At 41.7% G+C, this 25,555-nt stretch overlaps 1 protein-coding gene and 1 long non-coding RNA gene across 9 annotated transcripts in view; one reads left to right on the top strand and one right to left on the bottom strand.

The window, feature by feature from the left end:
* The window catches only part of CRADD (CASP2 and RIPK1 domain containing adaptor with death domain), a 141,700-nt gene that overhangs the window by 35,543 nt on the left and 80,602 nt on the right, over positions 1-25,555 (top strand). For 4 of the 8 annotated variants that reach the window (XM_030548545.1, XM_030548546.1, XM_030548547.1 and 1 more), the window contains one exon: positions 1,587-1,884. The exons of 1 other annotated variant lie outside the window; for it this stretch is intronic. In XM_030548545.1, coding sequence (XP_030404405.1) covers positions 1,587-1,884 — 298 coding nt within the window. Of the gene's footprint in view, positions 1-497; positions 526-1,350; positions 1,375-1,586; positions 1,885-25,555 lie in introns of those variants that run through there. 3 more of the 8 variants (XM_030548548.1, XM_030548549.1, XM_030548551.1) reach the window with 2 other exon arrangements.
* LOC115644342 overlaps positions 1-25,555 on the bottom strand; it is a 56,114-nt gene that overhangs the window by 8,286 nt on the left and 22,273 nt on the right. The window contains exon 2 of the long non-coding RNA XR_003998480.1: positions 7,711-7,922. This is a non-coding gene — a long non-coding RNA (uncharacterized LOC115644342). The remainder of the gene's footprint in view (positions 1-7,710; positions 7,923-25,555) is intronic.

The following is a 25,555-nucleotide window of genomic DNA, read 5'->3' as shown; positions in this document are numbered from 1 at the left end:
ACTGGGGACTACTGACCTGTGTGCAAGTCAGGGACTGTGCAAGTACCTCTGAGTTAGTGAATGTTTCTTAATGTCTGGTCCTAAAATTGAAAATCACAAATATTTAGAAATGCTTGGGAAAATTTTGCCTTTACTGTAACTTTGGCCTTTTTGCTTGGTGGACAGCGGTTTTTTGTGATAGCAATGATGTGGTGTTTCATCTCTCTCTTCCCCTCCACCATCACTGTTTGTTTGTGTGTGTGTGTGTGTGTGTGTGTGTGTATATATATATATATATATATATATATATATATATATATATATATATATATTTTTTTTTTAAAAAGCCTCCTCTAGCTTGATCTTGGATCCCTTCCAGACAGTAGTTATAGTAAATTGGAACAGGAGGGGGAGCTCTCACTACAACAGTCAGGAGGGGGGAAATTAGTGAGAGAGGGATTGAAGAGGAAGCTCTTCTCTGCTTTTAGCTGTGCTTTATCTTTAAATTCTCCTCCCAGGCTGATCTCACGTCAGGAATGGATCATGGTAAGTCTCCAGGTCTTCTGCTTGGTTCCCTGTCCGTTGCCCCTCCTCCAAATATCTAGACTTCGGGAGCTCTCTACCCAGCCTGAAAACCCTGAAAGGCACTGGTATTTAAGCATCATTTAAAAACACAAAGGAGTTGTTGGTCCCCTACCCCACAGCAGCTCTTGGCAAGGATCAGGACTGCTCATCAGTGCAATCTTGGCTCCTCTAATCTCTTACAAACAGCCTGAGTGGCCTTGGCTTTCTGGAAGGAAGCCATGTGGGAGGGAAGTTGTGGAATGTTATATGCTGGGAAGATGGGTGTGTGGCAAGAAGAGTTCAACTGAGGTTGAGAAGAGAGGAATCGAGAGCAGGACTAGCTTTTTCTTCTCTCAGGAAATGGTAGACTCCATGCAAAAACTGTTTTCGTGTAGGAACTACCACGTTAATCACTGAAATCTTTTGTGTTTATGGGGCACCAGGAGTGTTTCTAATAGATGGCTTGTATTGTGTGTAAATCCAAGTAATTAAAGACAACTAATTCTATTGTTTTTAATACAAGCTGAGCTGTTTCAGAGACATAAAAGATCTTCAGTTCTTTCCTTTTAAGTCCTTTCACACTAAGTCTGTCCTGCCCTAATTCTCAGTTTTTCACTTCCCGCAAAAAAAAAAAAAGGCGATTGACTCAGAAACATGCTATTTTAATCTCAAAGCCCCAAGCCTACCAGTTACTCCAACTGCACCACTGTTCCAAGGATTGTTGCCTTGGTGCTTCAGTTCTGCTCCCATCTATGTCTATGGCAAACACATTGACTTCAGTGGGAGAAGGATCAGGTCCCAAATTCATGGCCCCAGGTGCAAATTTGAGAGGTAAGAAATCAACTCCCAGCTGAGGCAATATAGGAAATACCAGCAGTAAAAAGGGTGTCTGAGCAGTGATGTAGGGTTCCCACTTTGGCTGATCATAGTGTGGTTTTCTTTTTAAATACATTGAACAGTAAAATAGCTTTCTTTGATGCTAAAAACTGAAGCAATTTAATATCTCATGTGTCCTGCTTCTTCTCTCACATGCCTCATGACAGATGGATGCCAGAGACAAGCAGGTTCTGCGTTCCCTGCGGCTGATGCTCTGCTCAGAGGTGCTGGTGGAGGGGCTCATCATTCAGTATCTGTACCAGGAAGGCATTCTAACAGAAAACCACATTCAAGAAATAAAGTCCCAAGCCACCAGTCACAGAAAAACCATGATGCTTCTAGATATCCTTCCTACCAGAGGACCCAAGGCCTTTCAGACTTTCTTAGATTCCTTACAGGAGTTTCCATGGGTGAGAGACAACTTGGAGAGAAAACGTAAGGAAATGATGGCAGAGGATCCTGTAGGTAAGACCAGAACTATCACTGTGGTTTTGAAGTTGGCTTTGATGTTAGCAGCCAAGGAGCTGCACTTTCCTGACTGTTGAGATCACCAATAATTCCATCATTTGGGATGAGAGAGGCTATGTCAGGTAGAGGTGAGGCATGGTGTCCATGGTTGGCCACAGACCATATTTCTTGAGAGCCACTGAGTGGGAGGAAGTAATAGAGATCTTGTGAGATGAGCAGAGGCTAGGCTAGGTTCCTAGGTGCTGGTAGGCAGCCCAACAGAGCAGGAAAAAGATGAGTGTTGATTCAGGAGGAGCAGAATCTAGAGGGCCCAGGCAGGGAAGAATCATAAGGTTAGAAGAGCCTAACTCCCTGCCAAGATGCAAGATTTGTTGTGTCCGAACCATCCAAGAGAGATGGCTATCCAGCCTCCTATGAAAACCTCCAGTGAAGAAGTTTCCACAGACTCCCAAGGAAGGAGACACTAGACCTCCTGGCCACAAAAGGACTGTGCTGTAAGCTTAGGAATGGTATTAACTAGCTGAAGAACAGGTCTATAAACCAAATATATGTTATGTGTATGTTTTCTGGTTTTTTTTTGTTTATAAGGGTTTTATTCTGTTTTTTGTTCTAATGGATGGATATTTGTTAACTTTTGTTGCTTACTGCTTGATAAACTACCTGTGGCATCACAAGTAGACTCCAACAGCCTCTATGGAAGCATGAAAATATGATAGAGTGACACAAGAACAGCTAAGAATGCAGCAGGTCTCAGTGAGACCAAATGTAAGTTAGTATTTAGTTTTAGGAATGATGCAAACTTGATTGAGTCTCATTTACACTATGGCTGCTTTTCCCCCACTTTGATAGTGTAGGGGGTATCAACGTAAGTTTTACGTCAACTTTAAGTACTCTTTATGCTCCCAGAGCAGTGTAAAGTAGGCCTTGGCGTGAATGGGACTCAGGCCCTCTATCTTAAATATCTAGGAAGAGTCTCCCAAACCGCCTGTCCATTGCTCAATTACAGCAAGCAGGAGAAGGAGCTGAGGGATGTTGTTAAAATTGTACAAATTTGTATTGTAACTCTTAGTGTCCTGACACTTATCAGTATATTTCCAAAACTTTCTACTTCTACTCTGAAATTGTGTAGGGCTCAGCTTTGTTGAAAATTATGTTTTTTAAATGTTTGTATGAAATTATTCAAATACTTTTAAGTACAATGAGAGTGAATAAAATGCACTTCCCTCATCATAAAAAGACTCTGGCAAAAAAAATTTAACAATTTGTAGTGCCAAAATTGTATGAAGTTAGCGGGGAATTAGTCCTCACTTCAGAGCCTTTGAGCGTTTGGCTGGAAACTGGCCTTGATTTGACCACGTTATGATTCACTGAAAGAAAAGTATTCTGTGCAGGTAAGTTTTTGCACAAGATTTTGTCTCTATGCTTGTGAAGATGGATAGCTAAGGAAGGCTATACAACAGGTGTGCACCCAGCTGATTTAGCCACACAGTGGTGGATATTCATTGAAGGCACTCTGTGAAGCTCCTCATTCGCTGCACGTCTTAGAAGTGGAGTAATCAACGAGGCAAAGAAAAAACGTTTTTCTCATTTGCTGTGCACCTTTAGCATAGGCCTGATCCAAAGGCAATAGAAGTTGGGTACATTTTTCTACATTGACACTTTCCCTTTGCATTGTGTAAGGCAGTGTTTCACAAAAGTGTGGCACTCATTGCCCTGGGAGGAGGTGAAGGGCTAACCTGGTGGGTGGGAGAGCAGGGCCATCCCTAGGGGTGTGTGGGGCCTGGGACATAGGCGCCATGTTTCTATCTGCTCGGGGGTGTCCCCCCCCACTCTGCTCAGGTTCTGCCTCCGTTCCACTCCTTCCCCTCCCCAAGACCCTACCCCCTCTCCACCTCTTCCCACCTAGTTCCACCCCCTCCCCAGCACTGTGCCCTCAGTCCTCTCCTCAGCGCCGAGTTCAGATGCTGAAAAACAGCTGATTGGCAGTAGGTGCTGGGAAGGAGAGGGAAGCGCTGATCGGTGGGGCCAGCTGATGGGCAAAGAGTGCAGCGGGGAGGTTGATAGGGGGGCTATATGGTGGTGTTTGAGAACCATTATGTGATTAAAGATTTTTGAATGATTCTTTGACTTACACTGGTGAAAGTGCATTGGTTCAGTGGCATTATCCCTGATTTACACCCGAGTAAGTAAGATCAGAATCAAGTTCTGTATCATAATGTATACATGCCAGGAAGTAGATTTTAGCATGAGTGTGCAACTTTAAATTTGGTATTTCTTGTTTTTATTTTTTTGAGTGCTAAATTGTGAACATTTAACATTCTCTTATCATATTCCATTAAAAAAAAAAGACACTTTTTTGTTGGATCTGGTCTAGACAGCATTTTATGCTTTCTCTTTGGCTGCAGAAATTTCTCAATAACTTCCACCATTTATTGAGAATAAAAAGCATATATTATGGGTGGGCATGAGTAGTATGAGCTATAATCGCAGTGTATATCTGCAGTATTAAACAGTGTTGAAAAATACCTCATTGCTCTGACCCATCATAGTAATATTTTTTCTTATTGTAGATTAGTAGTACATTTGCTACTTATTAGTTTATCATCTGAATAATCTTTACAGTTACATGCATTGGACCCTCAAGTATGTTCAGCATCATACAGTTTGATATTAGAAGAATAGTTACAGGTTCTTATTCTTTCTCTAATTGTTTTTTCTCATAGTAAATAGTTTGTGACTAATGTACTTTATCAATGCCCATTATGTTGTTTGGTTTCAAGTGGTTGCCTCTGCTTGATAATCCTATTGCCAAACCTTGTGTGTAATCTAGAAAAGGGCTCCAGACTAGATTAGTGTGCCTTTTTATTTTTATTGTAGCAACACAGAATATGAAAAAAAGATAGCAAGCAAATAGCCATGCCTAATATCCGAGTCTGTACTGCAGGAGTCAGAGAACAGAGCACCCATCATGCCTTAAGTAGCAGAAAACCTTTAAAATAGGATGCTAACTATAATGACATCACCAGTGCTGCTTCTATGCAAACATGAATGGCCTTGTTCTGTGTTTTTTAAACAACAAACATAAATTTCTGTTCCATTTAAAAGTCTAGAAAGAGGAAAAAACCCTACATTTGCCAAATGGAAAAGAAAGAATTGTTAAGGAGGAAAGTGTTTTCCTAGCTCATTAAAAGAGTATTAAGAACAATGAAGAATAGAATTATCCTATTTAAATTATATGGCATTATATATGTTTAAATACTTGTAGTGCTTAGAAGAATAAACTTTAAGCTCATATAGAATGGAATTGTAAGGAGTTTAAACAGTTCCTGCTAAAATGATTTCTGACATGGTTTGGCTGGCCAGTGTGGAACTCTGGAAGTATAGTTTTTTAATGTGGGTTTAAAATAGTATGGAATTATCCACAATGGTTGGACAAAGCATGTTAAAACTTGGAATGCTGGGATCCCACTTTGACTGTGGACATGGTTAAAAATCCAGCATGGATGGGGTCAAAGACTCATTTACTGTTGTTTGGGTGATCGGGATGGGTAGCACTGCCACTGACTTGTGTCCATGGGCCCCAGTCCAACACAGCATGTAAGCACATGAATAGTTCTTGTTGACTTAACGTTAAGCATGTGCTTAAGTGCTTTGTTGAATCAGCACTACATTTCTCTGCCTTGGTTTCTCTGTCTGTAAAATTGGGATAATAATATCTTACATTGTTATGAGGTTTAGCTTGTTGGTATTTTTAAAGCACTTCAAGATGATCAACTGAAAATTGTTTTAGACATGTCCCGTATGCTATAGCTAATAAAATGTTTCCTTAAATCTGTTATGAGAATTTTAAAGAAATTATATATTTTTATTTGCCAGCTTCCTAGTTCTACTCTTTCTGGCCTGAAACATGCAATCTCTTACTGTTAGGTGGTAAAGACAAAGGTATTAACAGAACTATTGGCTATTTTCCTACATGATTCATAGTCATGGAGGACGTTAGTTTAGTTTTGTGGCTAAGGCACTGGATTGGCACTTGGGAGATGGGGTACCTACTGAAAGACCGTCAGACATTCTGCATAGTCCTGATAAATCACTTAATTCCTCTGTTAAACCTTCTGTAAAAAAGAGATAATAGCACTTCCCTCCTCTCAGGAAGGTGCACAGATCCTATGGAGAGTGGGGAGAAACAAAGATAAATAGATTTGATGAGATGTAAAAAGTATTCAGCGTGGGGTGGGGAGAAGAGTGGGAATACCACCAGTCAAGGGAAGATTAACTTTTTGTGGGCCCATCACCAAACATATTTGTGGGCCCCCATGGGGCAAGGTGCAGGGGGGTGGGATGGTCAGTCTCCAGAGTGAAGGACAGGCTGGGGGCAATGAGGCACAGTGCAGCAGGAGCAGCCCTGCTCCACATAGCCCAGCAGGAGGGGACTGTTTGCAAACCTGCAACTGCCAGACGCACACCGGCCTGCCCAGCCCTATGCTGTGAGCATGCCCCTTCCCCTTGAGGATGGGCCTGCACCACCCCCCTGCCCAGTGCCCCCACCGTTATGCCCAGCGCACCCTCACCCAGAGACCTCCACCACAGATCTCTATGCCCAGCCCCCACCCCTCCCAGAGACCTCCTCCGCTGGCCTCCCACCACAACTGTACAGCACTCTGCACACCACACCGCTCACCCAGCACTCCCCACCCATAGACCTCCCCACTGCCCACCACCTTCCTGACAGTCCCACCATCACAGCTGCACAGCACCCCATATTCCTGAAGGGTTCTGCGCACAAAATTTTTTAAAATTCTGCAAATTTTATTTGTCAATAAATAAATGTGGAGGCTCCAACATGGCAGTGGGGAGCACAGGCCATTGGTTGCATGGAGGTGGGAGATTATCCTGCAGCCTCCCTCCCCCCCCCACACCCTGGGACAGGGACTCGACAGTGAGGCCGCACCCAACCCTGACATAGTGCAATAGCCAAGCGTGCCCCAGAAACCCCCTGGGGCCCTGCCCCCCCGTGCCAGGCACACCAGGTGTGAGTGAGCAGGCTCAGCCCAGCAGCAGGATCCAAGTGCAGACGGACTTACTGTGGAGGGATCCAGGTGGGGTTAAGAGAGTTTTCTGTGGCGTAATCTGGGTGCAGGCGGCTCAGTGGCAGATTTGGATGCACAGGGACTCATTGGGGGGTTCCAGGTGCAGGGGCAATGGGACTCTGTAGGGGATCCAGGTGAAGGTATTTGGGGCTCAGCAGAGGGGGGCTAGGTGCAGGAGAGGTGGGGTTCATTTGGGTACAGCAATTCAAATTGTTGGGCATTGCTTTGTTATACTAAGATCTTGATTGTTCTGATGAAATGGCATGTGTAATGGCTTCATAATTATTACAAGTGAAATTTCAAAAAGTGAAAATAATTCAGTGTAGAAAACAAGAAAGTACTTTAAACTGACAGATTGATTCAATTCAGTTGGGGCCATGATTAAGGAGAACGTTTAGGCACGTGTTTAACTTTAAGCATGTAAATAGCTTCATTGCAGTCAATAGGACTTCTTGTGCTTCAAGTTAAAACACAGGTTTAAGTGCTCTTCTGGGTCAAGGCCATAGTAGGTAAGATCCTGAGCCAACTCCTTTCAATGTCAATAGAAAAGCTCTTATTGACTTTTGTGGGAGCATTATCCTCTGTGAATCATAGTTTGTTAATGACAATATGTTTGAGAGAAATTATCTAGAATGAAAAGAACTTGCAGGATACATGTTTAACATTATTTACACTCTGATAATTTGAAATGTATTTTATGAACCAAATCATTATTAATATGAGAAATGCTTACCCTTGGAAGTAGTCCCACTGAAGTCAGGATTTACCTGGATTTTGTTGGATCAAGCCACACAGCCCCAAACTGTGCAGATCTAGTTACATAACCAGAGCCTTTTGGCATATAATAAATTGTTCCTTGAAGGCAGGTTGAATTTCATAGCTGAGCAAGATTTGTTGTTGATCATATTTAAGACTGCTAAATTCAGTGTACTGGTCTCCCCCATCCTAAGAAGCAAAAAAAGTGAACATTTTTAAATGTCTTGCTAAGCAGAACTCTGAATTATTTAACATTTTGTTTCACTAAATCAACCTCATTTTATCTCTGACTCAGTTAGGAAATGCATTCTGGTGGTTTCATGGTTATAAGAGTGCTGCTTCAATTGCTGAGAAGTTGTTTTATTATTTTTCCACTTTTTCCAAGTAAAAATAATTTTTACAGGAATTTTAGAACAACAACTATTATAAGATTTGTAGCGAGGTTTTCCAAAAGCTCTATGAGTGTACTCTAGTGGACTGAGTAGCTGTTGAACAGAAGCCAGGAGTTTGAGTTTTAAACAAGACTCTGCCACTGACTCATTGTGTAGCACTGAGCAAATCACTCTGAGCCGAATTATGTAGCAATGTACAACTCCTATAACTCACTGCGATCGTAGTGGAATAGCTGCACAGAGTGTAGCTGTAGGTCGGTCGGCACAGAATTTGGCCCTGCAAGTCTGTTTGGTAATTTGTAAATATACAAAAAAATTTGCAACACCTCTGAGTTTTAATAGCACAAGGGAGTCAGTTAACTGACAATTCTGCTTGGAAATATTTTACCTACTGTTGTTACTGAAACACTAAAAGGCCTCAGTCCTACAACTACATAAGAAAGGGGGTATCCCTGCTGCATGCTTGAGTCTATGTGCATGCATGTAGGTATGGGATTGGGGGTATACGATTGCTAGATCTGAAAGACATGATATGAGAGTATATATTTTTCTCTCCCCATACCACCCCATTTGTTTACTTTGGGCATTTGACAGCCCTTTGTGAATAATCAGTTTCCTCTGTGATATTTTTTGTTGTTTTGGTTTTTGCCTTTTGTTTTTTTGTGGATAGATCATGTGGCAGCAAAGAAACTTTTTTTTTTTTTTCAAATGGAATGGAATGGCATGATTGTAAAGCCAAAGAATCAGCAGAGAGATTCAGAGTCATGTAGATCAGAGGAGGTACCTGTAACTTGTTAAGTTGCTGGTGTCATTTCTTTTTTGTAAAGTAGCTAGGGTGAAACAATTCTGGCTCATACCTCATTTAAGCACTCAAGGGGCGAATTCAGGGGCGCTGGAACAAGTTTTATAGTGGGGGTGCCAAGAGCTATTGAACCAAACTGTAAACCATATATATAATGGAGACCACTTCAAGCCAGGGGTGTGGCAGCACCCCTAGCTCAAGCACCTTTGGGTGAATACCACCTTTTGAACATAAAACCTACTATTGTGCTCAGTATTAAGGACAATCTAGTAGGGCTATTTTGTAAGAAAAGGTTCTTTTTCTACTGTGGACAATGTTATGACTTTGTCAAAAGTGTAAATCTTCTATATAATGTTTGATTCCTCTGAAAGGCTACAGCTGTTGGCAACAAAATGTAATTCTTTCTAGGAACAGCAATACATTACCTGACGCGTTTATATGGAATGGAAAATGCATGTTATGTAGGCGATTTGTTTGTTTGATAGAATATTTTTGTATTCTGGTCTTTGTTCAGGAATGTCTTCTCTTTATTAATTTTTTTCTCTATATTTTGGATGTTTGTGTAAAAGTATTTATTTCTAAAACCTCTTTTAACCCACCTCTCTTCAGTATGGTTTTTGTTTGTTTCTGCCTGGAAGAACCTGGCATATCAAAATGGATAAGTCTGAGGTTGAAGTTGGAATTGTGGAACAGCAATTGCTAACCTGCTTTATTAGCTTATGTTAATGAATTTTGGGAATGGAGTCAGATAAGATCGACCTGAGAGGGGATTGTGTTTCTTCCAACTAATAAACAAGAGCTATTTTCTAATGCATGGTCTGTTTGCTGAAGTGTATGATCTCAAATTGTGTTTGGAATTTATAAATTTGGATTTATATATAAATTTTTTTTTGAATTGCAGTTTTGTCTTGTGTGGACTGTAAAACACATACAAGAGGACAGAGTTTTGGATAAAGCATATACATTTCAGAAAAAAAAATTGTTGCTGATAAAGCTCTAAAGTTCGTTCTCAACATCAGAGCTGTGTTTGAGTCACACAGTTTGGAAGAATTCCAGTTCAGGACTAGTCACATTTGGGCTTTGTCAGGTTTACCTTCTCTCCTTGCTGCTGCTGCTAAGTATTTCTCATCCTGTTCCTGCCCTGCTTTGACCCACCCTTAGTGTACTCAGGAAATAAGGTTGGTCTTCTCGTCAATGCCTATGTTGAGATCACGAAGGGTAACAGCAGGTGGCTTCCTTCTCTCAACGACATGCCTTAAAGTGGTGGGGTCTCATAGACTCATAGGCTCCAGGACTGGAAGGGACCTCGAGAGGTCATCGAGTCCAGTCCCCTGCCCTCGTGGCAGGACCAAATATTGTCTAGACCATCCCTAATAGACATTTATCTAACCTACTCTTAAATATTTCCAGAGATGGAGATTCCACAACTTCCCTAGGCAATCTATTCCAGTGTTTAACTACCCTGACAGTTAGGAACTTTTTCCTAATGTCCAACCTAAATCTCCCTTGCTGCAGTTTAAGCCCATTGCTTCTTGTTCTATCATTGGAGGCTAAGGTGAACAAGTTTTCTCCCTCCTCCTGATGACACCCTTTTAGATACCTGAAAACTGCTATCATGTCCCCTCTCAGTCTTCTCTTTTCCAAACTAAACAAACCCAATTCCTTCAGCCTTCCTTCATAGGTCATGTTCTCTAGACCTTTAATCATTCTTGTTGCTCTTCTCTGGACCCTCTTCAATTTCTCCACATCTTTCTTGAAATGCGGTGCCCAGAACTGGACACAATACTCCAGCTGAGGCCTGACCAGCGCAGAGTAAAGCGGAAGAATGACTTCTCGTGTCTTGTTTACAACACACCTGTTAACGCATCCCAGAATCATGTTTGCTTTTTTTGCAACAGTATCACACTGTTGACTCATATTAAGCTTGTGGTCCACTATGACCCCTAGATCTCTTTCTGCCATACTCCTTCCTAGACAGTCTCTTCCCATTCTGTATGTGTGAAACTGATTGTTCCTTCCTAAGTGGAGCACTTTGCATTTATCTTTATTGAACTTCATTCTGTTTACCTCAGACCATTTCTCCAATTTGTCCAGATCATTTTGAATTTTGACCCTGTCCTCCAAAGCAGTTGCAATCCCTCCCAGTTTGGCATCGTCCGCAAACTTAATAAGCGTACTTTCTTTGCCAACATCTAAATCGTTGATGAAGATATTGAACAGAACCGGTCCCAAAACAGACCCCTGCGGAACCCCACTTGTTATACCTTTCCAGCAGGATTGGGAGCCATTAACAACTACTCTCTGAGTACGGTTATCCAGCCAATTATGCACCCACTTTATAGTAGCCCCATCTAAATTGTACTTTCCTAGTTTATCTATAAGAATATCATGGGAGACCGTATCAAATGCCTTACTAAAGTCTAGGTATATCACATCCACCGCTTCTCCCTTATCCACAAGGCTCGTTATCCTATCAAAGAACGCTATCAGATTAGTTTGACACAATTTGTTCTTTACAAATCCATGCTGACTATTCCCTATCACCTTACCACCTTCCAAGTGTTTGCAGATGATTTCTTTAATTACCTGCTCCATTATCTTCCCTGGGACAGTAGGGTGTGTATTCTTTCTCTCTCTCCTCTTTCTCCCCCACCTCTCATCTTAATTGCATGCTCAGGTGGCAGCAGGGTTCATTCTTTCTCTGTCTTCTCCCTATAGGTGCTGGAACTAGGGGTGTGGGGGGTGCTGCCACACCCTCTGGCTTGAAGTGGATTCCATTGTATACAGGGTTTACAGTTTGGTTCAATAGCTCTCAGCAATTCCACTATAAAAATTGTTCCAGTACCCCTGCTTCTCCCACATGTTTGGAGGAAGGAGGTGGACTTTGGCCTCACTGGGTTGATCTTTGTCAGATCAAGGAGCATTCTGCTTAGTGCTTTATAGTATGCCTGAGGCCTGTAGGAAATGCCGTCTCTCTATTGAGAGGATTAAGTGTACTCTTGTAGGAGCGCTTCCCAACCTCTTCTCCATATCCCCAACGCTCCTGAAAGCCAGATATGACATTCAGGGCTTTGGCTTTGGTTCCAACTGCAATGAGATCTGTGAAATCTGACATTATGATCTGTGCACGCACTCAAGAAACATTTATTGTGACATGGACAAGTGACTTTCTTAGTGCTACAGGATGTTCCATGTGAATCATGTTTCAATTTAATGTTAAGAGTACAAACTTGCAACCTTTTTGTAGCTAAAGGAATGTTTGTTTTGTAGCTTTTGTTTTATGTAGTTTACTAAGCAGCTGCGTTTACATTTGCTTCTCACTTTGAAAAGCCTAGAGCAGTGACAACACCAATAAGAGCTTAAAGAATGCATTGTGCTGTCTTAAACTATTTCCTTTAGCTAAGTGACCGGAAAGAAGTAACCATACTTGGTCAACCCCTGAGAAACAGATAAAAATATTAGTTGGGGGGAGGAGAGGAATGATGGATTATTTGTAATAAAGTAAATGTAGTAATGAAGAAGGGTCCAGTTTGACTCCCTTGGAGACTGAAGGCCTTTTATTTATCCACAGGATAAGTACAGCCTGGGCAACAACAATGCAAGCTTCCCCACACTGTCCTGTCCTCATCCCTCGACTCTGTCTTGGAGGGTTTCCTCCCAAGATGAGAGGGAGGGTACTTACAGTGTGCCATTCTAGTCAATGGGAGTTGAGTGAGGACCTGATGCTTTAATCCAGAGTTTAACTGATGTTGAAAATAGGAAACTTTTTGGGTTAATGAATGTGGTAGCCTTGCCTATAAGCATAAGCTGTCTTGGTACCAGTTTTCTGCCTCCCAAAACATGCTATGCATATCTATATGGTGGCAGTGATCTTACTTCCTCCCCCCCCCCCCGGCCTCCCAAAAAAGCTTGCTTCTGCTAAATTTAAGAACCAAAACTCTCCACTTAAACTATTGTACAGTGCTTCCCCCCATCAGATATGTCCATTTCTAAATAGCTTGCAGATTGCATTATCTGTAATTTTCCATCAGACTGCGTTTTCATAATACTGTTTTGGGTCCTTTTTCCTTCTTAGCTTTCACCAAAGCTGTTAGGCATAAGGTGATAAACTCATGCCAGAATCTTGTTTTATTTCAAACAAACATAGGCCTTTATGATCCTGGGGATCCATTGTTAACTTGCTGCCAGTTTCTTCTTGTTACTCTTGTCTTTAATAGGATATGGAAAGTGCACTATTGAAAATGATTTGGACAGATGGCAATAATTACATTTTTTTTAAAATTAGATTCTTTAACCGCCTGCTCTTAGAGACTGATTAAGGTAGTAACTGGGCTTGAAAAGGCTGGAAGAAGTTACTTGGTTTTATGCACACATACTGCCACACCCTTGATATTAATATCTACCCACACAGAGGTCAAAGTGACCCAGAGAAGTTCATGCCCATGATTTTCTGGAATTTTTTTCATCGAATTTTTCGTCCCAAGTATTGAATATTTTCCTGTGTCATGCCCAGCTTTTGTTTCCAGCTCCTTCTGAATTGCTGTGGTGTGCCATCTGATAATAATTTTCATCTTTGTTTGTATTCCTACTGCCAAGAGAAGACCAGTTGTCTCTTTAAGTAATGAAGAAATTCAGTTTGAAAAATATGAAATGTTGTGAATGCTGTTCAGTTTGTTTTAAAAGCAAATGTATGTGTATGAAAATTCAGGGATGCTCTAAGACTCCCAACTACTTCAACAAAAACAAAGAGTCTGGTGGCACCTTAAAAACTAACAGATTTATTTGGGCATAAGCTTTCATGGGTAAAAAACCTCACTGTTTCAGATGCATGGAGTGAAAGTTACAGATGCAGGCATTATATAATGACACATGAAGAGAAGGGAGTTATTTCAGAAGTGGAGAATCAGTGTTGACAGGGCCAATTCGATCAGGGTGGATGTAGTCCACTCCCAATAATAGATGAGTGGGTGTCAATTCCAGGAGAGGCAAAGCTGCTTTTGTAATGAGCCAGCCACTCCCAGTCCCCATTCAGGCCCAAATTAATGGTGTTAAATTTGCAAATGAATTTGCTGTTTCTCTTTGAAGTCTGTTTCTGACTTTTTTTGGTTCAAGAATAGTTACTTTTAAATCTGTTATAGAATGTTCAGGGAGATTGAAGTGTTCTCCTACTGGCTTTTGTATGTTACCATTCCCGATGTCCGATTTGTGTCCATTTATTCTTTTAAGAATAAGCTTATGGCCAAATAAATCTGTTAGTTTTTAAGGTGCCACTGGACTCCTTGTTGTTTTTGTGGATACAGACTAACAGGTCTTGCCTAAGGCATCATTCCTGGGGCAAAATAGTCTACTGTAAGTTTTGACTAGATAAAGACAAAAGCATATTTAAATTAGATTCACACTCACACATAATAACTGCATCTGGTGTCAAGTACCGGGGGGTAGCCATGTTAACTACTTCAACAGGTATTGAGTCCAAGACTTTATGGCAATTGAAAATTGTACCACGTGTCTTGGGGTGAAATCCTGGATCCGTTGAAGTAAATGGCCAAACTCCCATTGATTTGGGGGTGGAGGCATAGCTCAGTGGTTTGAGCATTGGCCTGCTAAACCCAGGGTTGTGAGTTCAATCCTTGAGGGGGCCATTTAGGGATCTGGGGCAAAAATCTGTCTGGGGATTGGTCCTGCTTTGAGAAAGGGGTTGGACTAGATGACCTCCTGAGATCTCTTCCAACCCTGGCATTCTATGACTTGAGTAGGACCAGGATTTCACCCCTGGAGACTGCAGTGGTCTCTTCATCCACAGGACAGGCTTCCTCACACCAACACATCAGTGTGCCACCCTGACCTTGCATGTGGAAAGACCACCTCTAAGGGCAAAAGGGTGTTAATAATTTACTTTATAGACCCATTCAATATTTGCCCTCTCTCCTGAGGTTGTCAACAATGATCTGACAGTTTTGCCTCTGAGAACTGGCCTGAGGTCACAACTCATTTGACATAGGTCACTCTGCTCCCATGAGGCAGTAGTAACTTTTGGTCATTATAAACCTAGACCCTGATCCTGCAGTGCAGTCTGCTCTCAAGTTCAAACTCCTCCCCCACTACTCTTTTTCTGATTTTTTGTGTGTGTTTTTAATTCAGTTGGTGGTATATCTGTGATTAAAAAAATTAGAATAGATACCCAAGTATATTTCACCTCAGTCGCACCAGGATTTGATTGCAGTTTGTCCTGTTAGTAGTCTGAACAGTTTATATGCAAGGCTTTTTAAAGCAATCATTAGCTATTTGGCAGTGACTATGTAAACAGAAAACCTATCTTGTTGCTTCTATGAGACCTTTTTCTGGTAGATAGTTTTTTTCTTTTATTTTGAATTTTCTTCCTGATTCTTCTTTGTCTGTAAATAGATTTCTATCCACTCATATGCTGACGCGTTGCCAAGCAGTTATACACGTACTTTGCAGAGCACTCTTAACTAGTAATATCGAGAGCAGAAGATAAGCAGTTTTCAGTGTTCCTTCATATCTGCCTCTTAGGGGAGCAGCTGGTTTGATTTGTTTTTAATTTTTTAAGGGAATCAGTGTTAAAGCCATGGGCCTGAAGGGAATAAATTGCCACTAATGCACCTTTTATTCAGAATGCTCTTTAATCTCTGCATTTAACCACCTCAAGTGGGATTTTCAAACTGCTCAGAATTGGCCTAAATCTGCTGCCATTAAGGTCAGTGGTAAAACTCCCATTGACTTCAGCAGGGGTGTAGTTAGGCCAACATCGAGCAGTTTTGGAAATCTCACCCTTCATTTGTAATTTAGTATGTGTAGAGATATTTAATGAAGAGCCCAGTTGCTTTCTCTTCTTCTGTACCCACAGCTATGTGCAATAAAACATTTGATATGAGGAGGTGAAGGGATTAGGCAGGGGTGAAAGTAATTTACTGGACTTACTGGTACTGCTGGATTCCTGAGGTGGGCGGGGCCTCAACTGGCAGAGGCGGGGTCTCTCAAGATTTAAAGGCCCTGGTGCACTGGCTGTGGCTGGGAGCCCAAGGGCCTTTAAATCAGCCTGGGGGCTCTCAGCTGCAGAGGTGGCTAAGAGCCCCCGGGGCTCAGGGGCAAATTTAAAGGGCCCGGGCCTCCGGCCGCCATGGAGCTCCGGGCCCTTTAAATCCTGGCCCCAGCCTGGCCGCCGGAGCCACAGGCGGGATTCAAAGTGCTCTGGGCTGCCCGCAGCTGGGGGAGCTCCAGGCCCTTTAAATCCAGCCCCAGCCCGGCCGCCATTTAAAGGGCTCTGGGCTGCCCACAGCCACGGGAGCTCTGAACCCTTTAAATCCCGGCCCCAGCCAGGCTGCTGGAGCTGCGGGCGGGATTTAAAGGGTTCTGGGCTGCCCACAGCCGGAGGAGCCCAGAGCCCTTTAAATCCCTGCCGCGGAAGCCAGTGTGGTCCGGCATGGTGTACCGGCTCTTGCTTGTACGCCATACCGTACTGGTTTACTTTCACCTCTGGATTTAGGCTATGGCAGGTATGGAGTTAATTAACCAAGCAGCCATCTAGCCCTGCACTTCTCTAACCAGCTGTAGTTGTAGGTAAGCCTCAGTAATAGCAGGCAGCTGATGCTCTAAGTAGCAGTATATGAATCCGCAGGGAAAGTAGCTCCAAGAAAAAGAGGGCTGAAGCTGAGAGAGAACCAGTATTTTTCCTCCTTGCTGTCTGAAAAAAGCTTCTACATATACATTTATTTGCTGTTGTTGATAAGAAGCTGTTATTTTTACTTGGCTATTTAAAGGGACAGGACATGTTATTTACATTTACTGTTTTAAATGAAACATCACACAGCTATCTGCATTCCATTTCTGCCACCTCCTCCCTGGGATTATTTTCCCTTTTTTATCCTCTAGCAGTGATTGCTACAGTTAAGGTTGCAAACCTCTCTTGATTATAATCCCCTTATTTCACATGCTCATAATGATCTGAAAGGTTCACCTTAGCTTGCTTTTCAAACAAAAATGCACCAGAGTTGAAAGACAATATTTTATGTTATTGGGGGAGCTGGTAGACACTTTTTTTTTTAATAGGGAAAACTAAATAAGACCCTGATCTTGCATTTAGATCCACTTGCACTGACCCTGTAACTGTGCAGTTACATTTATAGCAAGCTATACAGTTAGACTTGGGAGGATTAGATTTTTATCCGTAAATGTCGGTAAATGTCTATTTCACCGTACACTTCTCAACCGATGAAAAAATATTTCTATATTAATCCAAAATTTACACACAGACAAAACAAGAACAAACGTTGCTTGAGAATTTTGATTTAAGGATATTTACTTTTATGTTTGACATGTGATGTTGACAATTTGTGTTTTAGTGGTTCTAAAGCTTTAACTTCTTGAATCTGTCTGTCATTAAATCATTGTCTGACCTCCCCTCCCCTAATAATTTCCTACAACTGTGAATATTTAAATTGATAAAAATGGAAAAATGCTTACATATTGATATTTTCCATCAAAATCATAAAAAAAAAAATTCTGCCATATCTACTTTTAACCTTTAGCCCAGTATTTGGGGTACTCACCTGGGATGTGAGAGGCACCCAGTTCAATTTCTCCTTCCTGATGAGAGGGGATCTGCTACCTCTCAGGTGAGTGTTCTAACACCTAGTCTACAGAGTCATTGTAACTTTTTCTCTGGCCCAATTAATACTTAATTATTCAATTACTCAATTAAAATGGAACAACTTCAACAGAAGAGACAGACAGAGCCCTACATCAGACTGTTCTGTAGCTCAGGGGTTCAAGCACTCACCAGAGAGGTGGCAGATCCCTGTTTAAATTCCTTATCCTCAGACAGAGAGGGGATGTGAACTGGGGGGTCTCCCACATCCTCTGTTAGTACTCTAGCCACTATAGTCTACATTTTATAAGGGGAGAGGTGCACCTCTTCTCCCCACACTATTTTATGTGGAGTTAGGGGACCTCTGAGCATACCTGCCAGACTGGGCCCCTGTTAAGTATAATTCCCAAATCTGGACCTTAGCGTCCAGGATATGGGTACTAGCATAAAGTACTCTAAGCTTAATTACAAGCTTAGATTCTGTAGCGCTGCCACCAATCAGGAATTTTTAGGGCCTGATACCCTCTGGTCCCCCCAGAGCCTTCCCAGGGGACCAAGGTTCCTTGAGTCTCACAACAAAGGGAAATAAACCATTCTCCCACCTCTTTACCTCCTCCCAGATCTTTCCTGCCTGGGTACACTAGGAGATACCGTGAATCAATTCCTTGAAACACAACACAGAGAGATCAAGTTTCTCTCTCCCACTCACCCAGAGGCAATACAAATGTACCTTTCCCCCCTTGCTTCCCACCAATTCCCTGGTATATACAGACTCAATTTCTTTGAGCTTTAATTAAGAGAGAAAAATCAACAGGTCTTAAAAGCAAAACTTTTAATAAAAAAGAAAGAAAAAAGTAGAAGGTTTATCTCTGCACTTTAGATGGTAAACAGTTACAAGGTCTTTGAACTATTAAACAATAGAAAGAAACTTTCTACAGCAGAAACACAATTTAAGCTACTTCCAGCAAGTACACATATGTAAATAAGAAAACAAATTAAAAGACTATAACCGCCTTTTTTCTTACTCACAATTCTGAATAGATAAGAGACTGTAGCAGGGAGATTGGCAGAAACCTGGTTGCACCTCTAGTCCCGTCCAGGACCCAGAGAGAACAAAGCCAAACCCAAAACCCACAAACAAAGGCTTCCCTCCACGAGATTTGAAAGTATCTTGTCTCTTGATTGGTCCTCTGGTCAGGTGTTTGCAGGTCACTGTTTGTTAACCCTTTATAGGTGAAAGAGACATTAACCCTTAGCAATCTGTTTATGACAGCCCCACACATAATTTAGTATTCGAATCCTTCCCTGGGTTGGAATCACTCAGGGGCCTAGGCAGAAGATAGGTGCCTGGACTCCTAAAGAGAGACCACCGTGTGCACAGTCAGAGGCAGAAACCTAGGCACTGAGGGAACTTTATACTTCAAAAATTTAAGTAGGGTTGCCACCTTTCTAATTACTATTAACCAGATCCCAGAGGCCCAGCCTTCTGCTCTGCCACTTCCCCTAGGGCCTGCCCCCTGCTCAGCCTTTTCCTCCCAAGGCCTCCTTCTCACCTCCCTCTCCCCTTCCCCCTCCCCCCCATCAATTGCTGGATTCTCTCAAGGAGCCTGTCTGCGGGTAGGAGGTGGTCCCAGCTGAACAGGCGCTGGCACAAGTTAATGACTTGATACTTCCCCCGGCTCTGCAGTAATCGGACTCCTGGGTTGGGTGCCATTTAGGCCTGCCAGGTCCCTGAAAACCAGGTACCTGGCAACCCTAAATGGCCCCTGGACACAGAAGCCAAAACCTGGACTGTCCGGGTAAAAACGATTGGTGGCAACTCTAGCACTGAGTGACTTTAGGCACCTATGGGCAGGTGGCAGCTGAGGAGGAGTTCCATGGATCACAGTGGAGCTAAAAATGGGGCTTGTTTAGGTGCCTAAGTACCATTGGGTACGTCTACAGTGCAACTAGACACCCTTAACTGGCCCATGCGGCTGACTTGGGCTCCCGAGGCCCAGGCTGCGGGGCTCTTGCATTGCTATGTAGACTTCTGGGCTCTGGCTGGAGCCCAGGCTCTAGGACCCTGCCAGGTGGGAGGGTCCCAGAACTTGGTTTCCAGCCTGAGCCCAGAAGTCTCCGCAGCAATGAAACAGCCCCTCAGCTCAAGCCCCGCAAGCCTAGTCGGCTGGCACTGGCTAGTTGACTGTTTTTCTTTGCTATGTAGACATTAGGTTTGTGTGTCAATTTCTGCCGTAGTATTATCCTTATTTTACAAACATACCTAACAGGGAGATTGTTGAGGATTTCATTTAATTGGTTAATGTTTGCATAGCATGTAGATGCTGGTAAAAGCATTCTGAATGTATATGAAATTGAACCGGTTGCCGAACAGAAACAAATTATTGCAATTTTTTTTGCCAATTTTTTTCTGTTTTGTTGAAAACTCGTTTTCAAGGAGACTTTCTGAACAGCTGTAAGATTAAGTAATATTTTAAATAGCACAAAATAAATCATATTAGATTCAGCATCCTATAATGCGGACATCGTAATGATATCTAGGCAGTACTTCTAAGGACACAATGACTGCATATACTTTGTCCATGTTTTACAAATCAGTATTACTGCTACTAATAAAGTAATCTCTGGGTGTATATTTTTATATGTAGCTACAGAGAACAAGAGATAATTGACATGCTGTTTTCTCTTGAACCTCAATTTAACATCTAAAAATATCTTAATTAGGAATTAGAAGGCATTTGGAAGCGACTGTTCAATCAGTTTTGTTGAATATGCTGAGAGAGACATCTGTGAGAGCAGAATTCTAAAGAGAGCTTTTTTATTTTTTATTTTGAGGATTGGTGCTCACTAGCTGTTTTTAATTGGATCTCTTGTGTTGTTGGGAAGGATCTGGGATGGGTGTATAAAAAAACTACTAGAAAAAGTGTTTTCTGTTTAGTTTAAAAAAAACACAACAATGCCAGTGACTTCCTTGAAAGAGTGGATTTCCATTTTTATAAAATGAGTATTCTTTATGGACTTCATCGTTGAAGGCTCTGAGCATGCTGGCCCCAATCCAGCGAAGCATTTCAGTACATGCTTAATTTTAAGCACGAGTAGTCCCCTTGCAGTAAATAATAATATAGGCCCCACACTTCAACCAAAGGAGACAGCAGAGTCTTGGGAAGGTTGTGGGAGTGAAAATGTGCTGTGAAGGAGCTGAAATTACAAGAGAGAACTTAATCAAGTGAAGTGAATTATAGCTCCAAAGATTCATTACAGTGCTTAACTACGCTATTGCTGCCAGATTACTAGGTATATCAAGTAAAATGCACCTCCTGTGCATGCCTCCCTCCCCCTCTCAGGTCCTTCCTGTAGTGGAATGGAATTTTTTTTAACCTTTTCTATTTTAAAAGTTCTGAAAAACATTGTTTTTAGGTCTACTCATGATTTTCCCCCTCTTTTTGGCTTCATTGTTATTTGTACTACAGTAGCACCTAGGAGCCCTTTGTGCTAGGTGCTAGGCATGGAACAAAAAGACAGCTAGTGAACCAAATAATCTGTTGTTCAATACAGCTCTATTGCATCTCCTGAACTTCACTTTATCTACCTTAAGTATTATGTATTGGCATCCATCGTCTCAGTGTCTAAGCAATTACATTTCAGGTTTGTTTTTAAATCCTATTATGGCTAAAGCAAAACTCAAAAGTGAAACTGGCAAGCTTTGTATTGCATATGGGTTTGCAAGGGCTTTGTAATAGTTCCTTCAACTTACAAAAACCTATTTATTGGTCAAATTTTATAATGAAGGCTTGAAACGTAGTCTAAAAAGTTCATTCCTGTTCAGAGATGTCAGAACTCCGAGAGAAACTTATTCCTAAAAGTTTCATAGAAGCTAGAAGCATGTCAGATCTTTGGATTGTCAGAGCTATGAAATGTTTGCACGGCACTATTGAAAAGGTGCTGTTACTGTATGCTAGTCACAGTTCTCAAGTTACCCTGCTCTTCCCCCACCACATTCCCTGTCTGTCCTTGGTTGTTTTTTTTGTAGACCACCAGAAAAGTACCAATAAATCATTGTTGGAATCTATCCTTTAGCTCTTTTGCCAAAGACTTCTCAGTAATACTAGCATTCTTCTGGGAACTACCCTAAACTGTGTCTTCTACGTCTGTTGTCCTTTTTAATGGGATCGTTTCTTAGTTTGATTCAAATAATGGATTGTAATTTGTTACAGAGAATAAAAAACTATGCACATAGGGCTCTTTCAATATTTATAAGAAGATCATTTGCCTTCCTTATTTTTATTTAAAAACCTTTACTGCAGAGTTGTGTACAAACTATAATGTGGGAAAGGTCAATAAATCACCTTTAGACTTTACTTACTATCTGAACAACATAATTATTACTTGGTATAATATCTCAGGGTGTGGATGCTAAATTCCAAACCAAGATTGTAAACTGCCCTAAAAGAGATGCAGGCTACAGGAATTTGAACTTCAGGCTGTTAGTGTCACGCAGGTCACAGGTACCCAAGAAAAGAAACATCCTCTTATTGATACACAGAAATTTAACAATAGCACTCAAGTGCTTGGCAAAGGGAACCTTACCTTTATAAAAACCATTGATTATTAAGCAACAAAAACTAGCCTCCATCTTAAAAGTGAGCAGTGCAACTTGAGTCTCAATAACAAAAGCTCCCAAACCATTGCTATTAAACTAAACCAAAAATCCTTCAAGGGCTTGGTCAAATAGAGAAGTCCTATCTTTTACCTTCAGTCTTTTTATGATGGTTTGGATTTAAAAGGAAGTACAGCTAACCTTTGGAGATCGTTGTTGCAAGATATCAGTGAGACCAGGTGCTCAAGATGATTCCGAAAAGGATTAGCCTTAGGGCAGGGATCCATTCCAGAGGTATGAGACCTTCATTGGAAATACCCTCACTGGCCACGCGGAGTTAAATATCAGGAACTGAGAGCAACAGTGATGCAAGTGTTTGTAACGTCTGCTGTAGGAGATACATGATCTCTGGTAACTCTGTTCCAGATTATTAGGGTTTCAGAGATTGTGAGCAGCACCTTGGCTTGCACTTGGAAATAAATAGATAGCAACTGTAGAGCATAAATACTTATTTTACTGAGCTTTTGGTCTCAATATCTATGTGAAGCACAGTTTGTTTTTTTCTTTCCTTTCACAGAAGAAGTGTGGATTTCATCATACCAGTTATACGCTTCCTAATGTTTTACCCTTTATTTCAATTTCCCTGTAACTGAGGTTAGGCTCTCTATTAGTAACACCTGGGGTGTAATTGTCCTGGTCTGCCTGGAGGTGCCTATTTTTAAAAACAGGCACCACATAAATGACTTTTCAGGGAACAGTTGCTGTTTTAAAAGTTACTGTATGGTCTCTCTCTTTTAGTCAGCATCTCTACTGTTTGAAACAATTTTTTCTTCAGAACTCTCCCAACAATTACCACTTACGCCTGGTGATTTGCAGCACTTGAGTTCTCTCTAATTTAATCCTTGGACAGTTTAACCTTTGTCCACTGATTTTTTTCCAAAAAAATTGTGTTTGGAAAAAGAATTTCCCCTTCAAATTCTACAATAAAGAATGATATAAAAAAGTTAATTTAATTTATTTGATGCTTCTACATCCTCTGTATATGTCATCCTCTCTCTTGGATAGCCTAGACTGTCTTCAGTTAGGCATAGAACCTTCTTGTTTTTAATACTTTGAAAAAAGTTATCAAAGACAATTATATCTTCTAAATGATTGTGTACATTCTAGTAATGCCTAGATGATCCAGCCAGGACTGAGGCTCCATTTGGCTAGGCCCTGTACAAGCACATAGTGAGAGAGTGTCCCAGACCCACAGAAATTACAATCTAAATAAGATAGACAACGGGTATGAGGGGAAACAGAGTCATAGAAAGGTGAAGTGACTTGCCCAAAGTCACACAGCTGGACAGTAGTAGTGCCACCCCCAGGCATATAAAAAACAGGAATCAAGCCCACGAAAATAATGAGATTTTACAAACAGTTCATTTGGGGTTCTTTTTGTTTGCTGCCTTGTGGTTGAGCCTTCAGGAATCAGATTTTCACATTTTTCCTCAACCACAAGGACTAGAAGCTTTTTTTTAAAAATGCAAGCTGAGAATCTCATGTAATAACTTGACTCCAGGAGCTGGGACTTTAAGAAGAACACTGAAGAGTGTGCGACTCATAATAAAAATCAGAGTTGGCAACGCTGTCGGGAATAGAACACAGATTGCCTGACTTCTGGTCCAATCCCCTGTCCTGCAGGCTACACTGCTGCCTGTGTCTTAATTCTTTATAACTGCCTCTCTGATTCACACCTGATGTGGCATTGTTAATGTTGTGTGGATTGGGTAGGATTTCTGTTTTCTGAAGATTCTTTTGTAGCTCTAATAACTAATGTACATCTCTACTTATTAGGTACACAGACCATCTCCTAATGTGTTGTTCTCAAATAGCTCCTAAACTGATCGTGTTTTTTGTACATTTCACTTTACATTACTCTCAGCCATTTACCTTAAGTCTAAACATATGCCCTTTCCAAAGTTTGTCTGGGCTTTGCCTCAGGGAAGTTGCTTCCTATTACACTATCAAACCTAGTTGTAGGTGAGGGCAGTCAGTGCACCCTTTACTAGTGCAGTCATTCTAATGTATTAACTCCTGCCTCTTAAGACACAGTTGGGAGATCCTTCATTGTAGGCCCCAAAACAGGCTGATGTTTATGGATTATAGCAGGGGTCAGCAACCTCTGGCACACGGCTCACCAGGGTAAGCCTCCTGGCGGGCCGGGCCAGTTTGTTTACCTGCCGCATCTGCAGGTTCGGCTGATCGTGGCTCCCACTGGCCACGGTTTGCTGCTCCGGGCCAATGGGGCGGCGGGAAGCTGTGGCCAGCAAATCCCTCAGCCCGCGCCACTTCCTGCAGCCCCCATTGGCTTGGAGCAGCGAACCCTGGCCAGTGGGAGACACGATCAGCTGAAGCTGCAGATGCAGCAGATAAACAAACTGGCCCAGCCTGCCAGGGTGCCTACCCTGGTGAGCCGCATGTCAGAGGTTACCAATTCCTGGATTATAATACCAATAAATGACTTCCCCAAACCATGCCCTGATGTGCCATCCATCCAGGTAACACTGTGGTTGTTAAACTCTGTCGATATTATGATGCCAGCAGATTTTGCAATATTTTGAAGCTTGTGACATGCAGTCTTACTATCAGTATTCTAGTCTGAGAATCTGCAATATAATTTTACAATTACTGTTTCTGGTATCTGAGATTTTAGATCCAAATAGACTCTACATTGAAATGAACTGTCTGTAGAACATACAGGTCATCTTTATATAGGAACATAGGAAATGCTATACTGGATCAGACTTACGGATGGCCAGTGCAGTATCTTGTCTGTAATACTGACCAGTTCCAAATGCTTCAGCAGCAGCTGAAAGAAACCCCATAGTGGACAGTTAGAGGTGAAATTTCCCATAGGGGAGGTTTCTTAACTGACACCAGTTAATGGCTTGCCAATGTCAAGAAACATGAGTAAGCTTATCTTATTTTTTAAAAAAGTTCTATCAGATGTAACAGTAGTTGATCTCTTGGCATGAGTGATATCTTGTGGCAATGAGTTCCACAGGTTAATTCAGCATTGTGTGAAAAGCTATTTTCTTTCATCTTTTAAAATGTTATCTTTTCAATTTTATTGACTGTTCTTGAATTATCAGGACAGGCCAATGTACTGTGCCAGGCCCCTGAAGCAAACTTCTCTGCCTATTCCTCCCAATCTCCCCCAAATAACCTTAACCTATATTTTTTGTATATCTTATAGCTGAGGTTCTCTGATGATTTATGATGGAACCACATATCTGAGCCCCTACCTGTGTCAAGTTCTGCTCCCCCCTCTCTCTAGCCCTTTTACCATGCCAAATAATCCAGCTGTCCCATTTGGGGGTTTAAGACTATAGAATTATCATAAAGGCATGTATAATTTTTATTCCAAATAATCTAGTGTAG

The sequence above is a fragment of the Gopherus evgoodei genome, chromosome 1 (assembly GCF_007399415.2).
Source record: "Gopherus evgoodei ecotype Sinaloan lineage chromosome 1, rGopEvg1_v1.p, whole genome shotgun sequence".
Classification (NCBI taxonomy): domain Eukaryota; kingdom Metazoa; phylum Chordata; order Testudines; family Testudinidae; genus Gopherus; species Gopherus evgoodei.
This window is presented reverse-complemented; position numbering and strand designations above follow the sequence as displayed.